General features: G+C 34.8%; 1 protein-coding gene across 3 annotated transcripts in view; it reads right to left on the bottom strand.

Moving 5' to 3' along the window:
• The window catches only part of LOC111508246 (sodium- and chloride-dependent GABA transporter ine-like), a 241231-nt gene that overhangs the window by 159519 nt on the left and 63049 nt on the right, over positions 1 to 18663 (bottom strand). Inside the window, exon 1 of one of the 3 annotated variants that reach the window (XM_074175178.1) lies at positions 4847 to 4923. The exons of the other annotated variants lie outside the window; for them this stretch is intronic. Within the exon in view, the coding sequence (XP_074031279.1) occupies positions 4847 to 4908 (62 nt within the window). The 5' untranslated portion in view covers positions 4909 to 4923. Of the gene's footprint in view, positions 1 to 4846; positions 4924 to 18663 lie in introns of those variants that run through there. 3 annotated transcript variants of the gene reach the window in all.

Below are 18663 nucleotides of genomic sequence, written 5' to 3'. Positions count from 1 at the left end.
ATAGCTGTGTGATCTTACCGGTATTTATTATTTTTATCTTTAGCTGATAAATATAAGTATTTGAATATGAATATGAATGAAGGATTTGAGACTAAGGCTTCTTCAATGAAAATATTTTCAAAGAACCTGACGAAACGGTCCGTTCCTTGTAAAAATTATTTCCTGGAGAGTTGAAACTACTTTTCATAAGTGCGATATAATGAATATAAAAATTATTATTACTGATTTCGCGAATACTAGAACCTCTGGCGTAGAATAAATTCGATAGAAATACTACTTTTATACACCAGAACCGCAGCACTCTTCTCGACTCATTGGCGTCGTCAGGAGGTGAACTATACTGATTTCTTATATCCGAATTTATCTATTCACATCAGGATGGATTTTTTTCTTCCACTTTCAGTCACACATCGTTGATTCCAAATTGATAGAAAAATTTGACCATAATGTCAAATTAAGTTTATTTTCAATACGAATCATGAAATTATCAAACAACAACAAAAATCAATTGGCGCTCCGGGGCGACTTCATTGATTCCAGTGGCGCATTTGCAGCTGAAAGAAAACCTGGAAAAACCTGCAGCACCACATCAACTGAAGATCTTGATCTGCCAATGTCCTTTCTTTCATAAAACAAAATGTAGGGTATCTCCGGAGGCTCCAATAAATTCAATACATCGCCAGAACACTTCGTGACACGACTATCGTCAAACTAAAACAGTCCGTTTCGTCTTTGACCAAGGCGTAATAATGACCAGATTCAACGCCAGAACTACAGTGAACAATGACTGCATGAATATTATAATAGTGGTCTGCTAGATTGAAGTGTTCATCTATTTCGAACCTTCGTGAGAGTTTGGTGCTTCCGTCAGAGGTTGAGTCATGTTTGTAGATCATCACTGTTATTATTAGATTGACTGGTGCCTGTTCGTGTCATCTTCGGTTTCATCAGGTTGGAACCCAGCTCCCTTACCCTTGTAGCTGAGTTTTTGTCAGAAGGACAAATGGGTAAACCCCTACCTGGCTGGGGCGAGATGGATGAAAAGATTATTCATCTTTCAACGGAGGACATAGCTATACTTGTTTTCTTATAACAGTCAGTTAGTTTGGCGTATGTTTGGCAATGCAGCCGATCATCACCTGTTATAATTTCTATTTTCAGATGATTTAACAATAAGCTTTGCAAAAGTGGTTATTAGTCATATTAAGAAACGCTAGTTGAAGTTCCATACGTTTTTGCTACCTCTTGAACAATTACTACAAAGTAAACCGGTGAGTATTTTTCCAGCGAAAGATTTACAAACACAAGACGAGATGGACTGTACAGAATCATTCAATCCAGAGCGGTCAGGAGTATTGATTCTGCTATTTTTTTTGCTCACGAAGAGTATTCAACCAGAACCTCAAGAAATCGGAACATTCCTCTTGTTGTCTTAACGAGTATCTAGTGTATCTCGAGTATTTTAGGTATGTAACTAAGTGTAGACAATGGAATGTAATGAAATGGAATGGGGCTTCTTGCTCTACCTACTTCATTATTTCAGACTTCTGGATGTTCTCAATACATTTGTTGCTATTCAATAATGACTATTCTTAAGTGTATTATACAGGGTCCTGCAACAGTGGCGCGGTGTTCCATATCTCAATTTAGGAAACAGATAGGAATCTAAATTTCTATAATATCACCTCATTGCACGAGCTCGACACAATAAAAATATTGGCGGTCACACAGGGTGTCTAATTTTTTCTGGGCGGATCCCAACTGTGTTTTTTTAAATAGCAACCTATATTTTCTATTGCTTTTTCGATTTGTACATGGAAAATAAAAGTCACTTTATGTATATCTTCACTTCGAAAATATTGACAGTTTTCAAGATATCTAGCATGACAGGTTTATTTTTCCAATATTCGTCACTCAGAATATTTGAAGTTATAAAGTTGTGCCAAGCCCAATTGATATTTTTTTTTGTTCAAACATTCTACATTGGTTACTCTCTCAAACGATATATCTGAAATCTACCTGTGATATACACGGTATGAAAAACCGCTTGCCACATATTGTAAATAAAATTTGCAGAATCTTCCTTATTTTAAATGGAACACCCTGTATATTATTGATCCATAAGTAGCGCCAATGAAACCTCTACAAATTTCATTGAGTATTTCCTATGGCTAGGTTCAATACTTTTTCTTAAATATGCATTTTTTTCGAAAAATGGTCGTTGTTCTCATTTCTACGCCATAAACTCGATGTCCATTTGACCACTGATACAAAAGATATGGTAAATATGGAAAATTATTTTTTTCATTGGATGCAGAATTTTTCCATAAATCGTGCAATATCAAACCAAACAAGATTGAATGAAAAAACATTGTGAATATTAATAATTTTTTTTCATGTTATGGTGTATATTCATGAATTCAGGGCTTGAGTTCTAGATATTCAAATTTGTCAACTGACAAACTAAAAAACTAAAAAAGGACGAGTTTAATGAAGGTTGATAATGAAACTTTTATAAAATATGTTCGACATGTCTTCCATTTTCTTGAATGAAGAGCTGAAGTCTATGTTTGAAAGACTGTTCTATCCTGCGCAAGACAGCTGGTGTAATGCTGCCAAAAGCATTCGTTGTTCTAAGCATATTTTCGGAAGAAGCTGGTGGCTCGGTGGCTCGACGTAAACCATATTTTTCATGTATCCCCATGAGAAAAAATCCAGTTTTGTTAAATCTGGTGATCTAGCGGGCCACCGTACATGCCCATTCCGTCCTATACATATATTGGGAAATACTTCCTTTAGATGATCTCTAACTTCTGCCGAATAGTGAGCAGGTGCATTGTTCCATTCATATGTCCCTGAAAAAAGTATGGAACAATTACATATTCTCCAATGATGCCTCCACAGACATTTATCGACCACCTATGTTGATAGTCCACCTGTCTCAATAAGTGGGGATTTTCTGTCGAATAATAATGGTGATTATGTCGATTCACAAATCCATTTTTATGGAATGTCGAATAATTCGATCATAAAATGTTATTGAAAAAATATTCGTTTCGACGAATTTTTCCCATGGCCCAATTGAAAAATCTCATTTTTTTCTCAAAATCGACATACAGTAGTATGAGATGGATGAAAGCGATGTTTTTTCAAAACTTGTTGCACTGATCTCTCACTTATATCCACTATTTCGCCAATTTATCGTTGACTACTACTAGGATCTTCTTCAACAGCAAGAAGAACTTGCAATTCATTATCTTCATTAGTAGCTGGCTTGATGCGCTCATGTTTAGAATAATTCATACATCCAGTTTCAACAAATCGTTTGATTTTATTTTATTCGCTGAAGGTTGTTTTAGACCGAAAAAATATGGCACAAATTTTGAGATTATTGAAATTATTGTAATTATTCAAGAACGTAGGTACATTTTGCGGTGTAATTCAAAACTTGTTTATCTAGCAACAGGTAATTTTAAGCATGGGGCGATATTTTAAGGAAAGGCTTGGACAAAAACTCGTCACATATGGATTTCACAGTAAAAAAATCATTGATATTATGGCGATACAATAGAGATGTCATATTTTAAAAAAAAATTAAAAAAACTATAGGACACGCTAAAATGTACAAAATTGAAATAAGATATCTTTCCTACATTTTTATCAGTCGTCAAATGGATTTGGTTTTGAAAAAAGTCTTTCATCGAGTTTATGGCGTAGAAATAGGAAGAAAGACCATTTTTCGAAAAAAATACTCTTTTAAGAAAAACTATTGAACCTAGCCATAGAAAATACTGAATGAAATTTGTAGGGGTTTCGTTGGCGCTCCTTATGAATCAATAATATACAGGGTGTTTCATTTGAAATAAGAAAGATTCTGCAAATTTTTATTTACAATATGTGGCAAGCGGTTTTTCATACCCTGTATATCATCGGTAGATTTCAGATATATCGTTTGAGAGAGTTACCAATGTAGAATATTTGAACAAAAAAAAAATTCAATTGGACTTGGCACAACTTTATAATTTCAAATATTCTGAGTGACGAATATTGAAAAAAAAAACCTGTCAAGCTAAATATCTCGAAAACCGTCAATAATTCCGAAGTGAAGATATACATAAAGTGTCTTTCATTTTCTTTATAGAAACCGAAAAAGCAATGAAAAAATATAGGTTGCTATTTAAAAAAACACAGTTGGGATCCGCCCAGAAAAAGTTGGACACCCTGTGTGACCGCCAATATTTTTATTTCATCGAGCTCGTGCAATGAGGTAATATTATAGAAATTTAGATTCTCATCTGATTCCTAAATTGAGATATGAAACACCGCGCCACTGTTGCAGGACCCTGTATATACTCAAGTGAAATCTCAACAACTGTAATGATTTCTGTACTCATTGCAAACTCAATTATCTAGTTATTTCTATCACGGGACAGAAATTTTGTACTTCAAAAATGGCGCACTTGCAAAAAATTTTTTTTTTGTATTTTTTTTCTGATGGAAATTAACGGAAATCTGTATTTCTGCTAATGAAATAAAAACATAAGAAAAATATTATTTTATTTTCGTATTACAACTAACTGAAAGTCAACAAACATTTGGAGATGAAAGTTATTTGGATATTAATATAACTTTATTTCAAGTTCATTTTGAAGACATAATTTCAATAATGTGAGAATGACCAATAATTTAGGTCCTTTTTGAAACAACTTAATTATGTATTGATGACAGGCATTTGAACAATGTTTGTTTTGGGATGTAACATATATTTACGGAACAGAGGCCAACAATGGTGAATAGATCTTGAATGTAGAAATGCTTACGAGAAATATGGCACTTGAGAACTTACCGGAAATTTGGTTGGATTTTGCAACTAGAGATTGGTTTCATCAGTAACAGTTTTTCTGGCATTCTTGTCAGTGTTTCGATTCACAAAGATTATGTAACACGCACACCGCTACTAATGAATAACTCAAATATTTAGGAAGTGGTTGGTCGTAAAAAGTAGGATGTTTCCATAATGATAATTTCATATACTTGACACATCATAAAGGAACAACTTCAAGGTGTGAAAATATTGTCTTCCTAGAATTCATATACATATTAATTGACATACACATGACCAAACTTAAACGGGATCACTTATCTGTATCTGTAGAGTAGGGAGGGTGAGTGTAAGCCCACGCACTTAGGCCACATGTGACCCATTGTACATCCTCCCGAGGAGTTGTCCTCCTAGGTCGTCGTCCATCCTGTCCTTTCCAGGAAGGTGGACAGGTCGCTAGGAGACATCTCCTTTATATCGGCAGGTGTAGGCCAAGACTCGCCGAACACACACTCTCTTATTGACGATAACTCCGGGCACTCGCACAGGACATGCCTGACAGTCTCATCTTCCTGTTCACACATCCTGCATAGAGGTGTGTCAACTAGCCCCATATTATGTAGGTGTTTCCTTAGCTGACAGTGGCCAGTCAGAAATCCTACTGTAAGGCGTAGATTTTTCCTGGTCATCGCCAGGCGCCAGCTTCCCAGGGTCGCCCAAGGTGATCCTGGCAAGATTACATCCTTTGATTTCATCCCATCTCTTTAAAGATTGAGCATGGGTGTAACATTTGACTAGTTTCGCAATTGTCGAAGTCATCAGGCCGTGGGTGCCACTTGGTCCTAAAATTCTTAGTCCAGCCGCTTCCTTGGCTAAAGAGTCGGCAATGCGATTACCTTTAACCCACCTCAGGATAATGTTATTATCTACCGAGGCTTTGGCTAAATCTTGGTGGCACTCTAGTGCTAGCCCTGAAGTAACGGGATCACTTAATGATTGATACTAACTTTTTTTCATGAGAAAACTGAGATTTTGTTAGTAATAAAAATGACTTTTGATACCTTTCGAAAATTTTGTTCAATATTTTAATGTTTGATTTGACGCAATAAGCCTCTGCTTCGCAACCTTGCTCGTCGTTGATGTTTGAAAATTTGAGGCATTTGATATTGTGGACATTGAAGTCATCAAATATGGAAATTTCACCACTGGGATGAGTGATTTGCAAAAAGTGAGTGGTGTTTGCAAGTGAAGAGAATATTGTGTATAGCTTGGACGATAAAGGCAGCATATGAATTTAGTGACCTTCAGTGGTATTATTTTGAAACACATATTATCAAAGTTTTGGGGTTCCAGCATTTCCTCTCGTTGATAGGAGAGATCGCTTCGGATAAAAAGACATATTCCAAAGTTACGTCTGAATCGGGAGTAGAAATAATAGCCGGGATATAGCAAATTGACGGAGTTTGTTGAAACACTGACTTTGGTATCTGTGAGTGCAAAAATATGAAAACTATTTTTTTGCACATATTGTTTGGGATTAATCATTGACACCTAAGTTTCGTTCGAGTATCGTATAGGTTCTGGTGTATTCTTATGTCTGTTCGACCTTCTCGCGTTGCCTCTTCCATGATCGTGTTTTAGATTTCCATAAAGCTTTGTTCTATTTAGTTAGAGACTTTTCGTATCGATCCCAGATACTTGATTTCAATGATTTTTCGAAGGTTTTCCCTGTTTGTTGTTTCATCCGAACCAAATCAACAGCAGCTCATACTGACGGTGTGCTGAAAAAACTCCAAAGTAGTTTGAAGAGGAACATTTTTGAACGGAGGTACTTAAATACAAGATCGCCTCTACTAGGTCAACGTATGAATATGGAATGAAATTCATACAAGCTATATATTTCCAATGTCAACGAAGATTATTACACGTCTGTATTTGAATAGATTTTACAGTAATTGAGAGCCGAAATAACGTGTGCTATCCTTTCGGAGAATATGTGATTTGAGAACATGAATTACAAAATTAGCCGAGCTGAGAGTAACGGCTAATCTCCTAAATTAGTTGATAAATTAGTTAGGGAACGTAAATTGAACGAAGCACCTCGTAATTTCTCAGCTTGTCAGAACTGAGAAAGTTCATCAAATTTCATTGTTATTTCATGAGAAAATCAATATGCAAGTGTAATGTATATGGTTTGAAATACACCTGAATATAGGTGTTTTGTAGAACTTTGAGGAATCATTAAACTCTAATAAACTTCTTCTCCTGAATAATTTTCAATAGATTCTTATTTCATCATGAAAAAAAAACATCTGCTAAATCCAAGAAAGTTCAAATGAGGTATTCATTCTCTTAAAAGTTAATCATAAAAATAGGTATAGTTACAAGGTAGACATATGCCATCATGGACATTTTTGTAGACCTGTAGAGGAATGCCAAAAATTGTAAATAAATATTATGACAAAAAAGATTCAAAAAACTAAACTACTCATATATTAGTCATCATAACAAACTTGAATATAATTCAGATATAGTTTACTTAAATATTGAAAGTTTATTAGCTCATAAACCTCAACTCTTAGCTGAGATATCCTACTACAATCCATCATTTATATTGCTCAGTGAATCAAGAACTACAGTGGAAATGAATAATCATGAACTAGATATAAAAAATTACTCCTTAATCAGATGCGACTCAGATTCTAGACATACAGGGGGTGTTACTATCTTTGTAAGAAAAGAAATTCAATATACAGTATATAAAACATTTGTCCATAACCGTAATTACTGGTGTAAATTTATCACAACCACATATGCTGGTACAAAATGGGTAATTGGTTGTTTGTATCATTCTCCAAACGAAAGTCATGCAACTTTTTTGGAGCATTTGGAAAATATATGTGAAGAAATATTCTGTAACAACTGTCGTACAATCTTGGTTGGAGACTTTAATTTGAATTTCTTTTCAGGTGACTTTTATACAAACAAAATCAAGGATATATTTAATACATACGGCATAACTCAAGAGGTAAAAACGTTCACCAGAGTGACGAATACAAGTAAAACACTAATTGATTATGTACTAACGAATTTCGAAAATAGTCAAGTGAATGTACTAGACGAACCAAAAATTACTGATCATTCTGTAATATCAATCAAATGTTTCTATTCTGAAAAAATTAATTTTAGCAACAAATGTATGAAAACTGTAAGACGATTAACTGATAAAAATCTCGATGATATCAATGCACTTTTATGCTAAATAGTACCAATATAGATGATATTTTCATTAATATAAAAGAACACTTCAACCAAGTTGTAAATGAGATATCTCCCTTAAAAACAATTACTCATTATGAAAATGAATTACCCTGGTACGACAACGAAGTCAGAAAACTAAGTAGAGATAGAGACATGGCATATAAGTGTTTTAAACTGAATTCAAGTGATGTGAATTGGGAAAATTTTAAGCTTGAACGAAATGCTGTTGTAAATATCATTAAAAAAAAGAAAGATCACTTTTACTTCAACCAAATTGATAGAAATGTACATAATCCACGTTTAATGTGGAAAACGTTGAAAAACTTAATAAATCCGAAAAAAACCACAATTACTATTTTAATGGTGTATACTTTGAACGGAATGGACGAAATATATTGATAAAAGACAGTAATGACATAGCAGATTGTTTTAATAAATACTTTCTAAGTAGTATCAACGATATTATCCAAAGTATTGAAGAGTGTGAGTTAGTTTGCTATATTGAAAATTATGAAGATAGCTTTAGTGCCTTCGAACTAATAGACCTAAAACAGCTGAAAATAGTAATATCGGAAATTGATGCTAATAAAGGTTCACCTATTGATGAAATGTATAGTAAAATTATAAAAAACAGTTTTCAGGTAATTGGTCATGTATGGTGTTATTTTATAAATACATCATTAGAAAAAGGTATGGTTCCTACAGAATTGAAGATTAGTACTGTTACTCCAACTGAAAAAGTGACTAATACAAATAAATGTAGTGAATTCCGCCCTATCAACACTTTACCTTGTGCTGAAAAACTGTTAGAGCTAGTAGTTTATAAACAACTGTTGCAATATTGTAATGAAAAGAGTATACTTTTTATGAATCAATCTGGTTTTAGATCCAATCATTCATGTGAGTCAGCCATTCAGTTAACTGTTAATGAATGGAAAAGTAGTATGAGTAAAAATATGTTCACTGTGGTTGTGTTTTTGGATTTGAGGCGAGCATTTGAAACCATTAACCATAATATACTCCTAAAAAAACTGAAACTCTACGGCATAAGGGGAAAAGTACTTGAATGGATTAACAACTATTTAACAGGTAGACAACAACAAACAAAAGTTGGTAATTCATTGTCAGCTCCATTGGAAGTGCAACATGGAGTTCCACAAGGAAGCATTTTGGGTCCGCTATTGTTTCTTCCATACATAAATGACATAAAGCATTACAATGAATGTGACTATATACACTTGTTCGCAGATGACACGTTAATATCAGTAACTGATAGAGATTTGAATAATGCCGTACAAAAGATGAATAATTCTTTAAATAGAATAACAGAATACCTCAAAATGAATAAATTGAAACTGAATGTAGACAAAACAAAGGGGATGATAATTGCCACACCATTTAAATACAGACAATTTGATATAAATGAAATTCACATCAAAATAGAAAATAATACAATTGAATTAGTTCAAGAGTTTAAATATTTAGGGTTTATGCTTGACAACCACTTAACGTTGAATGGTCATTTCAATTATATTCAGAAAAAAATACTCAAAAAACTATATTTTTTTTCGAGGGTATCTCAGCATTTGAGTATGAGCTCAAGAATTACCGTATATAATACAATTATCAAACCTCACTTCGAATATTGCCCGACCTTATTGTATGGTTTTGACCTCAATAAAATGAGATCACTACAAAAACTTCAAAATCGTGCAATGAGAATCACTTTGAGATGTAACAGATATACACCAATATCATTTATGTTGGGAACATTACAATGGCTGTCAATAGAAAATAGACTTATTTATTTAACTATGAGTTATATCTTCAAAATGTTGCATAATCTTCTTCCATCATATTTTCACAAATATATAACTATAAATACGCAAGTTCACCAGCATGATACGAGAAGTAAACATAACTTACATGTGACTAGGCAAACAAAAGCTTACAATATTAAAACTTTGGTGTTCAAGGGATTCATTGCTTACAACAGTTTGCCAGATGATATAAAGAAATCAGAAACTCTGCAACAGTTTAAAATAAAAATGATAAACCATTCACAGCAAAAGTAAATGTACAGTACAGATAGATATTGTATATCTATCAGGATTAATAATTTTTAGTATCAATACGAGTATTAATATATGTATCTTCTTACGGGATATGAGTGTATAGTGGGTAGTGGGATAGCATAACTTATTGGTTTCATATGTATGTTTGTATATGATTATTGTGGTATTTGGCTGTACGTGAATGGTATCAATATATGTATTTTCTTTTGGGCTATAAGTGTATATTGGGATAGCATTCTTATTGGTTCATAGGTAGGATTGTATATGATTATTATGGTATTTGGCTATACTTGAATGGTTTTCTTTTAGCAAAACAATGGAAAATATAACTCGAAATGTAAATACCTAGTGTGTACGTTTGAATTTAAAACAAAACAAATATATTAATACTATCGAAGGAGCTGCTAATTACTATATATAAGATTATACTTTGTGAATGTAGATTAGGATTACCTATTTCAAATAAAGATTATTATTATTATTATTATTATTATTATAGAAGCAGAACTACTGCGGTGATGTTTTTATCGGTTCACACAAAACAATAATGATTCTTAGACACGTGAGAAATGAACCTCAACATCTATCTTTGTGATATTTATTTCTATCCTAATATGCAAACTTGTAAATTCAGCTTTGTTTCCTTTCTTTGGAAGATTCCCACATTTTTTGTCTCAAGATGGAGTAGTAGAATACCAAAAACTTTCTTTCCAAAAAAAACGGCAATGAATTGAAAAGTAAATGATATAACTGGTGTTGCCAATGAATTCAAATATCAATTTTGTGAAACGGACACATTTTTAAAAGCTTTTATTTAACTTGACTTGTATCTATGTTAACAAATCTTGTAAGTTTAGTTTTACCTACTTCCCGGTATCCGATTGACCTGAAATTTTGAATGCTGGTCCAGAACCGATGACAATGCATGTTAATCATAAACGTGATCTGATGTTGCTGCCAGGATCGGCTCCGTAGGAGAAATCTCCTCAGCGGTAAATAGCAGGGACACGAAATTTTGTATACGCATTCGTTCATGATAGGGAATTGGTAGGCCCACCATGAAATAGATGCCACATCCAGGGTTAGCTTCAATAAAAAAAATATTTTCCTAGAAAAAAAATTAAATCAAGCTTTTACCTCTGAATACCTACTTCCTGATTCTAAAAAGAAGACAATAAATGGTGTAGTAGGTTGTAAGAATTCATATTAACTTTCATTGTGATAAAATAATTGCACAAGATGGTCTTATAGATTGTACTACAAAAAATGATGATATAGATTTGAATAATATTATACCATCTGATATAAACACGACTGGGAGTTTGCCTAAAGAGTTGGAAATATTTGTGGGGGCCAAGGTGATGTTGGGATACAATGTTGATGTGAAGGTTTCATCGGTCATATAATAGAAATTATATGGTCCTGTTTCCGGAGAGCACAAATGTATGACACGAACATTCCATTGACAAAGATGGGATCCACGTTATTCAACCGAAATCTGTGCAATTTCCAGCTAAATTCAGCCATGGTACAGCTGAACGTAGTAGGCTTGTACAGTTCCAAAATGCTTCAAGTAGGGTCACATCAATAGAAGGCCTCCTGATAGAAGAATGGAGAATGTTCCTCAATTTGGGTTATTACAGCAAATGCAAGTTTGAACAAAATAAAGTCGGGTTCAATTCATGAGTTTTTCAAATTCACTTCGAAAAGTATTCAAATTGATGTTTCAAATATTGGGTTTTGATTTGTAATGGGATTCATTTCTAATTCAAATATTGGCAGCAGTGCCAATATCAAGTTGAAATAATTTATACGTACCTAGATATTCTACTTTAAAAAAGGAAAATTATCTTTATAAATCAACAATCAAGGCAAAATATGAATTATAGTTCAATACCACCTCCACAAGCCACATAAATAACAGTTGTTTAGTTATTTATTTATATAGAATATTGGGCCGAGGGCCCTTTGGGGCTCTGACCCGAAGATGCCAAAATGGGGGCCCATTGTTTAACATGGCCCATGGGCCCCAAAAAAAGGACCCGCTCAGGGCTCCTTTTAGAAGTGGAGCCATGGATTAAAGTTTAAAATCCTGATGCCCAGCTACACCCATGCGCTTGTCAAATGTCATCGAGCCATCAGGGTTGGCAAATGTCCCATAGAAAATGACAGACGACGTGGGTGGAATAAATGAAACAGAAGACGCTGAAAGAGTAGAGTGACGGAAAAAAGTGACAGACGACGTGTGTGGAAAAAATTGCGGTGTTGAATAGTAGCGTCGACAGCTCGCTTATGTCACGAAGTTGTGGTTGATGGGAAAATGTAATAGGCCACTTGGGAGGTGGAGTTGTGATGAAGGAGGGAAAAATGGACGTGACGGAGGATGTGGAACGTAGGATGACAAGGATGTGGTTGTCGATGAAAAACGTGACAGGTGGTCAGAAAAAAAAAAGCCAAAAATTTAGTCCTCGAATTGGTCTTTGAGTTGTTCCTCGAATTAGTTCTCAGGGACAATTTTGGGGTCTGATTTTCGATTAGAAAATGAAAAACAGAAGCATAAGAATGTTTTCATAATAAGTTTTTATTTGGATGATAACTTTTTTCTTTTTGGTGTTATGTACACGTTGAAAGAATTAGATGAAAGTCATATTTTGGAAACGATATCATGGCAATTTTGAGTATGGTGAGCAGCTTCAAAATAATATCATAAATATTATATTATATCATGAAATTTCATATAAATATTCGGTGGATCTGAGAATAGGTTTCAATCTATTTCTCATATCCCTAAGTAATAAGAGTTTTCCACCACAATTTTTTTTACATTTTTTGGAAAAATGTTTTGTTTTCATTTTTTATGTGGCATAAAAATACTTATTTCCCTCAATTTTCATCCTTCCATCACCAACCCAGTTTATTAATTTGATTATTTTCAATCCTGATCATAGATCAGTTATTTCCGCCAGGCGTCTACTGGTCTCACTTCTCACTCAGTAAACACGGAGTAGGGATGTGAACGAAGCCGATCTTTCATCTCTCTCACACAATATGCTTTCTCCCACTGCATATCCAGTTATCGGCGACTATTATTGTGTATCCATCGAGCGTAGATACAGTTTCCAATGCCATTGAAGCTGTAAATTATCCAAGTTTTTGAACTCATTGAATTCGCCAGGCATGCCACCGCATAATTTACAACTGAAGGTTGAATCGCTACGTAATTTGAATCTACTACGGCTGCGCAACGGCACACGATAGGCCAATAAAAAATTAATGAAGAACGTTGTCGAAGCCAGCATTTCAAATGGCAAGTTCCGAGGTGAAGATATAATAATACCACGAATCCCTATTATACCTACAGATGTGACAATTCATTTCAAATGTGTACAATTTCCTATTAGATTGGCATTTTTAGTGACTATTATAAGTTCCAAGGCCAAGCAATGCCCGTTTGTGGCTTCAGTTTAAGCAAACCATCTTGAGTGGGCAAACGATACAATTTGTTTGTATCACCTAAACATGGACTAACAAAAAATATTGTACTATAACATTAAGGGGTTAATATTATTTGTAAATGTTATTGAACCTGAGACCTAGCTACTTCCAAGCCAATGCTAAACCAGGCAAGCTATATTTTACAAAAGATGATTTTCGTTTCGGATTCAAATCATACTGAATTTTAACATTACCATGATAACTGTTATCATCGAATTGTTCAATTTCTATCATTATTGTGGAAATACAATTAACTAACTGCAAACTGGAGCTTGAACACAACGCACTTATGATTCAACACCATACAGCGCCATTTCGACCCGTCCTAGGGGTTTTATCGGTGGTGCTAGGCTAAACCACAAATGCGTTACTGAACTCAACTGTCCTGAAAGGACAAGCCTGAGTAAGCAAGGCGATGATATCTTGCGTCACGAAGACGACATGTATAGGAATGATAGAGAAGTACACTCTCGAATATCTACATAAACGAGGCTCCCTAAGGCGATCTGTTGTAAAGCCAAGCTTTGGCATTGACTACCGACGGGATTCCTCCTCTGTCTTTCTAATTGCTCAAATTTTTTTAATTGAAAACTAACTATTTTTATCAGGTCACTTAAGATAGTCGATCTTACATGAGATGTGTTTGTCATGCAATATGAACAAAACGTCAAGAAATGGTAGTTATCCCTTATTTTCTAACTCATACGTGATTTTTATTGATGGACATCTATTATTTAAAATGGAAACAAAGTCGTCAATATTCGATTTTTTGGTATCGAATATCGCGAAAATATCATCCGCATACCTTAGCCAAATCCTAGGAAAATACTGTCCTACTTTCTTGACGTTTTGGTAATGAGGAGCCAATATGGAGGGTTAGAATACGATATATTTAGAAAAGAAACAAGCACGTACAGGTATATTCCTGACAGTTCACATCACTGTGGACAGCACAAACGTGCTGGGTTGAATTTTTCAGTGCATCGTCTTTTGACTTTCCCTCTAACACATGATAGGGTCACAAAAGAAAGACGTTCAATACAGGAAATAGCAGCCACTAACGATTTCTCGAGGTGTATTGTAGATGACATAAAAAGGAGGAAGAAGTTTAGGTTAAGAATGAACGAAATCTCGACTTTCAGAAAGGACAAAAACCAAGATAAATACATTTCAGTTCCATACCACCAATATACCAGGAACTTTGGAAAGATTTTTAAGGAACTAGGTATGAAGGTGGCTTTTAAAACAAGTCATACACTACAGAGCCTTTTGGGAAGTCCAAAAAAAGTCGAGGATTCGGAAAAGTCTGGAATTTACGAAATTGAATTGAAAATATTATGGACAGACGTAATCCATCTTGAGTTTATTCAGGTTGAAGCCTGGCTCCCTTCCCCTTTTAACTGGTGTTTGTCAGAAAGAGAAACGGGTCATACTGGTGTTTGATGGTGGCATGAAAGCCCTCAGACATCCATACCGCCCTTCGCTGTATACCCCTACCTGGCTGGGGTGAGATGGATGAAGATATTATTCATCTGTTAACGGAGGACATAGGGGCCTCATTCGACAGAGTGTCGGGGCCTTCTATATCGGGAGGGGTCGTCTACAGCGTAATCTATAGCTTCCCTGACTAACGGATTTTCGTGAGTTTCGGCGTAATCAAAAACTCGCCGGTTTCTCGACTGGATGGACTGCTGAATGGAAGGCAGCTTCAAATCTCTGCGGATGGCTTCATTCCGCACGAACCACGGAGCATTCACAATCATCCGTAGAATTTTATTTTGTAAAGTCTCCAAGATGGAGATGTTAGTCGGAGCCGCTTGTCCCCAAACTCCTGAAGCATACATGATGACAGACTTGAACATCATGTTATAGATCGTGATTTTATTCTTTAGGCTCAACTTAGATTTTCTATTTATCAAAGGGTACAGGCTTGCCACTCGACCCTGGATCTTTGCCTTCACGCTTAACAGGTGCGGGTTCCAGGTGAGCCTACGGTCTATAAGAAGACCTAGGTACTTGACCCGCGTTTGCCAATCAATCTCCCTTCCAGAGATTCTTACTTTCATGGCCGGAGGAGCTATCGTTCTTCCCATGGTTATTGCCTGAGTTTTTTCCGGATTCACTCGGATCTTCCACTCGAGGTACCAGCGCTCGAGGTCGCCCAATGCACGTTGCATATAGACGATTTCGAGCTCCCGACCCATGAAAGATGAGAGGAGAGCCTTGTCATCGACGTAGAGAGATACCTTCACATGCTCAGACCTCGGAAGGTAGCTGGTGTAAAGGGAATAGAGCGTGGGAGAGAGCACGGCCCCCTGTGGCACTCCAGCGAGGATCTCTCTGTTGTCAGACAGAGAGCCCTCTACTCTAACCTGAAATGTTCTGTCTTTCAGGAAAGACCCAATCCATCGGATCAGGCCCCGAGGCAGGTCGAACGCGATTAATTTGTAAAGAAGGCCTTCATGCCAAACGCGGTCGAAAGCCTTCGAAATGTCTAGTAGGACTAGATGAACTTTTTTGTTCCTATTTAGCTCCGCGATGGTATTTTCGACCAGTCTCAGAGCCTGCAACTTAGTGGAATGTTCTCTCCTGAAGCCGAATTGCTCATCAGGCAGAACATTTTGGTCCTCAACTTCTTCGTTGAGCCTTTGAAGTACGACTCTTTCAGCCAGCTTAGCCGCCGACGAGAGCAGACTAATCGGGCGATAATTCTGCGGGAAATTATGGACAGACAAAAAGATCTATTTAAATAAGATATAAGGAATACATAGCACACTTAAAATATGGAAGACCTGAAAAATCAGCAGTCGCCCATCATATTTTGCAACAAAACCATTCCATAGACTTCAGTTCATTAAAGTTCATTAAGATTAGTTAGACAAGTTAACAACAACAGGCAACTAGATGCCTATGAGAGTGTAGAAATAAGTGAACACAATAATATTATGAATAACAATGACGGACCTATACCAAAGAGCATACTATATAGCTTGTTGAAATAAAATAAAATAATGTTTTTGCGTTTACTGATTACTACATAAGGACACATTGCAAAAATAAATTTGGATAGGCAATATTGTGAAAATAACTTTTATATAGCTGAAAATTGTTTTATATAAACATATATTGTAAAATAATAGATAAGGCAAAATTGTAAAATTAATTTAGGTTGGTGTACCTGTATGTTTGGTTTACCTGGATGGTTTACCTTTATGGGTTACCTTCACAGCATAAATAGGTTTAGCTCGTATTAGTTTATAGCTTTTATCTTTCTCTTTGATGATGATCACTTGGTGATCGAAACACGTGTCGAGGTGTTAAAAATAACGATTTGGTGCAATATGAACATTTAAGGTATGCAAATAATGTACATTCAACATCCCAAAATGAATATCTCACAGTGGACGGTTATAATAACACAATACATAAACTGTTTCATGGAAAAACAAAATTTTTCGTCTTTTCGCGATTTTGAAATGAAGCATAAAATTAATCTCAACGGAATATATTATAGTAAACAAATGTCAAGTTTGCTTTCCTCTAGTAAATTGACGGAAAGTGTAATTACAATTTTATAGAGAAGGAAGATATTGATGAAGGAAAAATTTTATGAAAAGAATTTGGAATCTCTGACGTGAAATGAATTAATTGAGATGGGCCCTGTTCCCAGCAATTGAAACATACAATAATTTTCTTTCTATCGTGAAAGAACAAACTATCAAATGTTGAAATCAAGCATAGTTTTACAGGAATATCACTCAGTGAATAGAAAAATATACAATATAATTTTAGCATTCCTAATTAACTCTAAAATATCAATATAAAACGTAGTAACAGGTGATGTGGTTAAAAAAACAGTACTTTCCAAAAATACCATCTTGTTCACTCGATCAAAGTATTGAAAATGCTACTATATGTATACCTTACCTAACCTACTGACTTTGTATTCACAGTTTTGTATTCGAAAAATGTCTTTATCAAGTCATTTAGCATACATTCAAACCTTCAATAGCATCAAATATTTTGTTTCGTCAAAAGCTATCGTATTAACTTCAGATTTAGATAATATTAGAAATCTTCATTAGTCATTCTCGCGTCAAACCGGATTACCTTAGAATATGCCCGAAGGCGCACCTACTCAGCATCCATTCAAATCGATTAACAACAACTGTAGTTGCAGAAATAGTAATTTCGTGTATGACTTTTTCAATTCGGAGAGGATTTTTTCATATTTGAGAAAACGTTCACCATGTTATCAACCATTCTCTAACAACATTTTTTTAATGTGAATGCTTATAATTCAATCTATTTCGTAGCCTTGAGGAAGGTGATGATCAATCGCCGAAATGTTGCAACTTGCACACTGAATTGTGTTTTTATGTCCATTTCCATAGGACTAGAATTTTGAAAATCTGTTGTCGATAAAAAATGATACTGATTTTCTTTATAATTCTACCTACTGTCAAAAACTTTAAACTCTAAGTTTGGAATAAAATTATTATAGTGTTTATTTCGATAAAAAAAATTTTGGTGAATACTAGATGGGTGTTTCGTATGGAAGAAAAAATATCGAGAATAATGATTTTCATTTGCAACATGAATTATATTTGAATAAATTTAAAATCGTCAACTTATCCATTTCCTGGAAATTAAATATTGATGTAATTGGCCAATGTCAGAGGAAGTCCATGATAAACATGAGAAATACTTTTTTTTTCTACATAAAGGTTTTTAAAACCACGGCACGTGTTTTTGAATTCTCACAAATTAAATAAGTCATCAATTACACAAATTATTTGATTATATAAATTTCTCCCCAATATTTAGTTATGAAATGAACGACGATGATGAGTTACGAAAAGTAGATGATATAATAATTGGTATTGACTAGTAAGGCATTTCGACATCTACCACAATTTCTGAAAAAATCATGCTATTTTTAAATTGAAAAAAAAAACAATTTCATCTGAAAACAAAACATTCAAATCAGGATAAGCCGTTTGAAGTATC

The sequence above is a fragment of the Leptinotarsa decemlineata genome, unplaced genomic scaffold (assembly GCF_025532065.1).
Source record: "Leptinotarsa decemlineata unplaced genomic scaffold, Ldec_3_MD MMD2_tig00000882_RagTag_RagTag, whole genome shotgun sequence".
NCBI lineage: Eukaryota > Metazoa > Arthropoda > Insecta > Coleoptera > Chrysomelidae > Leptinotarsa > Leptinotarsa decemlineata.
Note: the sequence above shows the minus strand (reverse complement) of the source record. Positions and strands in the feature narration are given on the sequence as shown.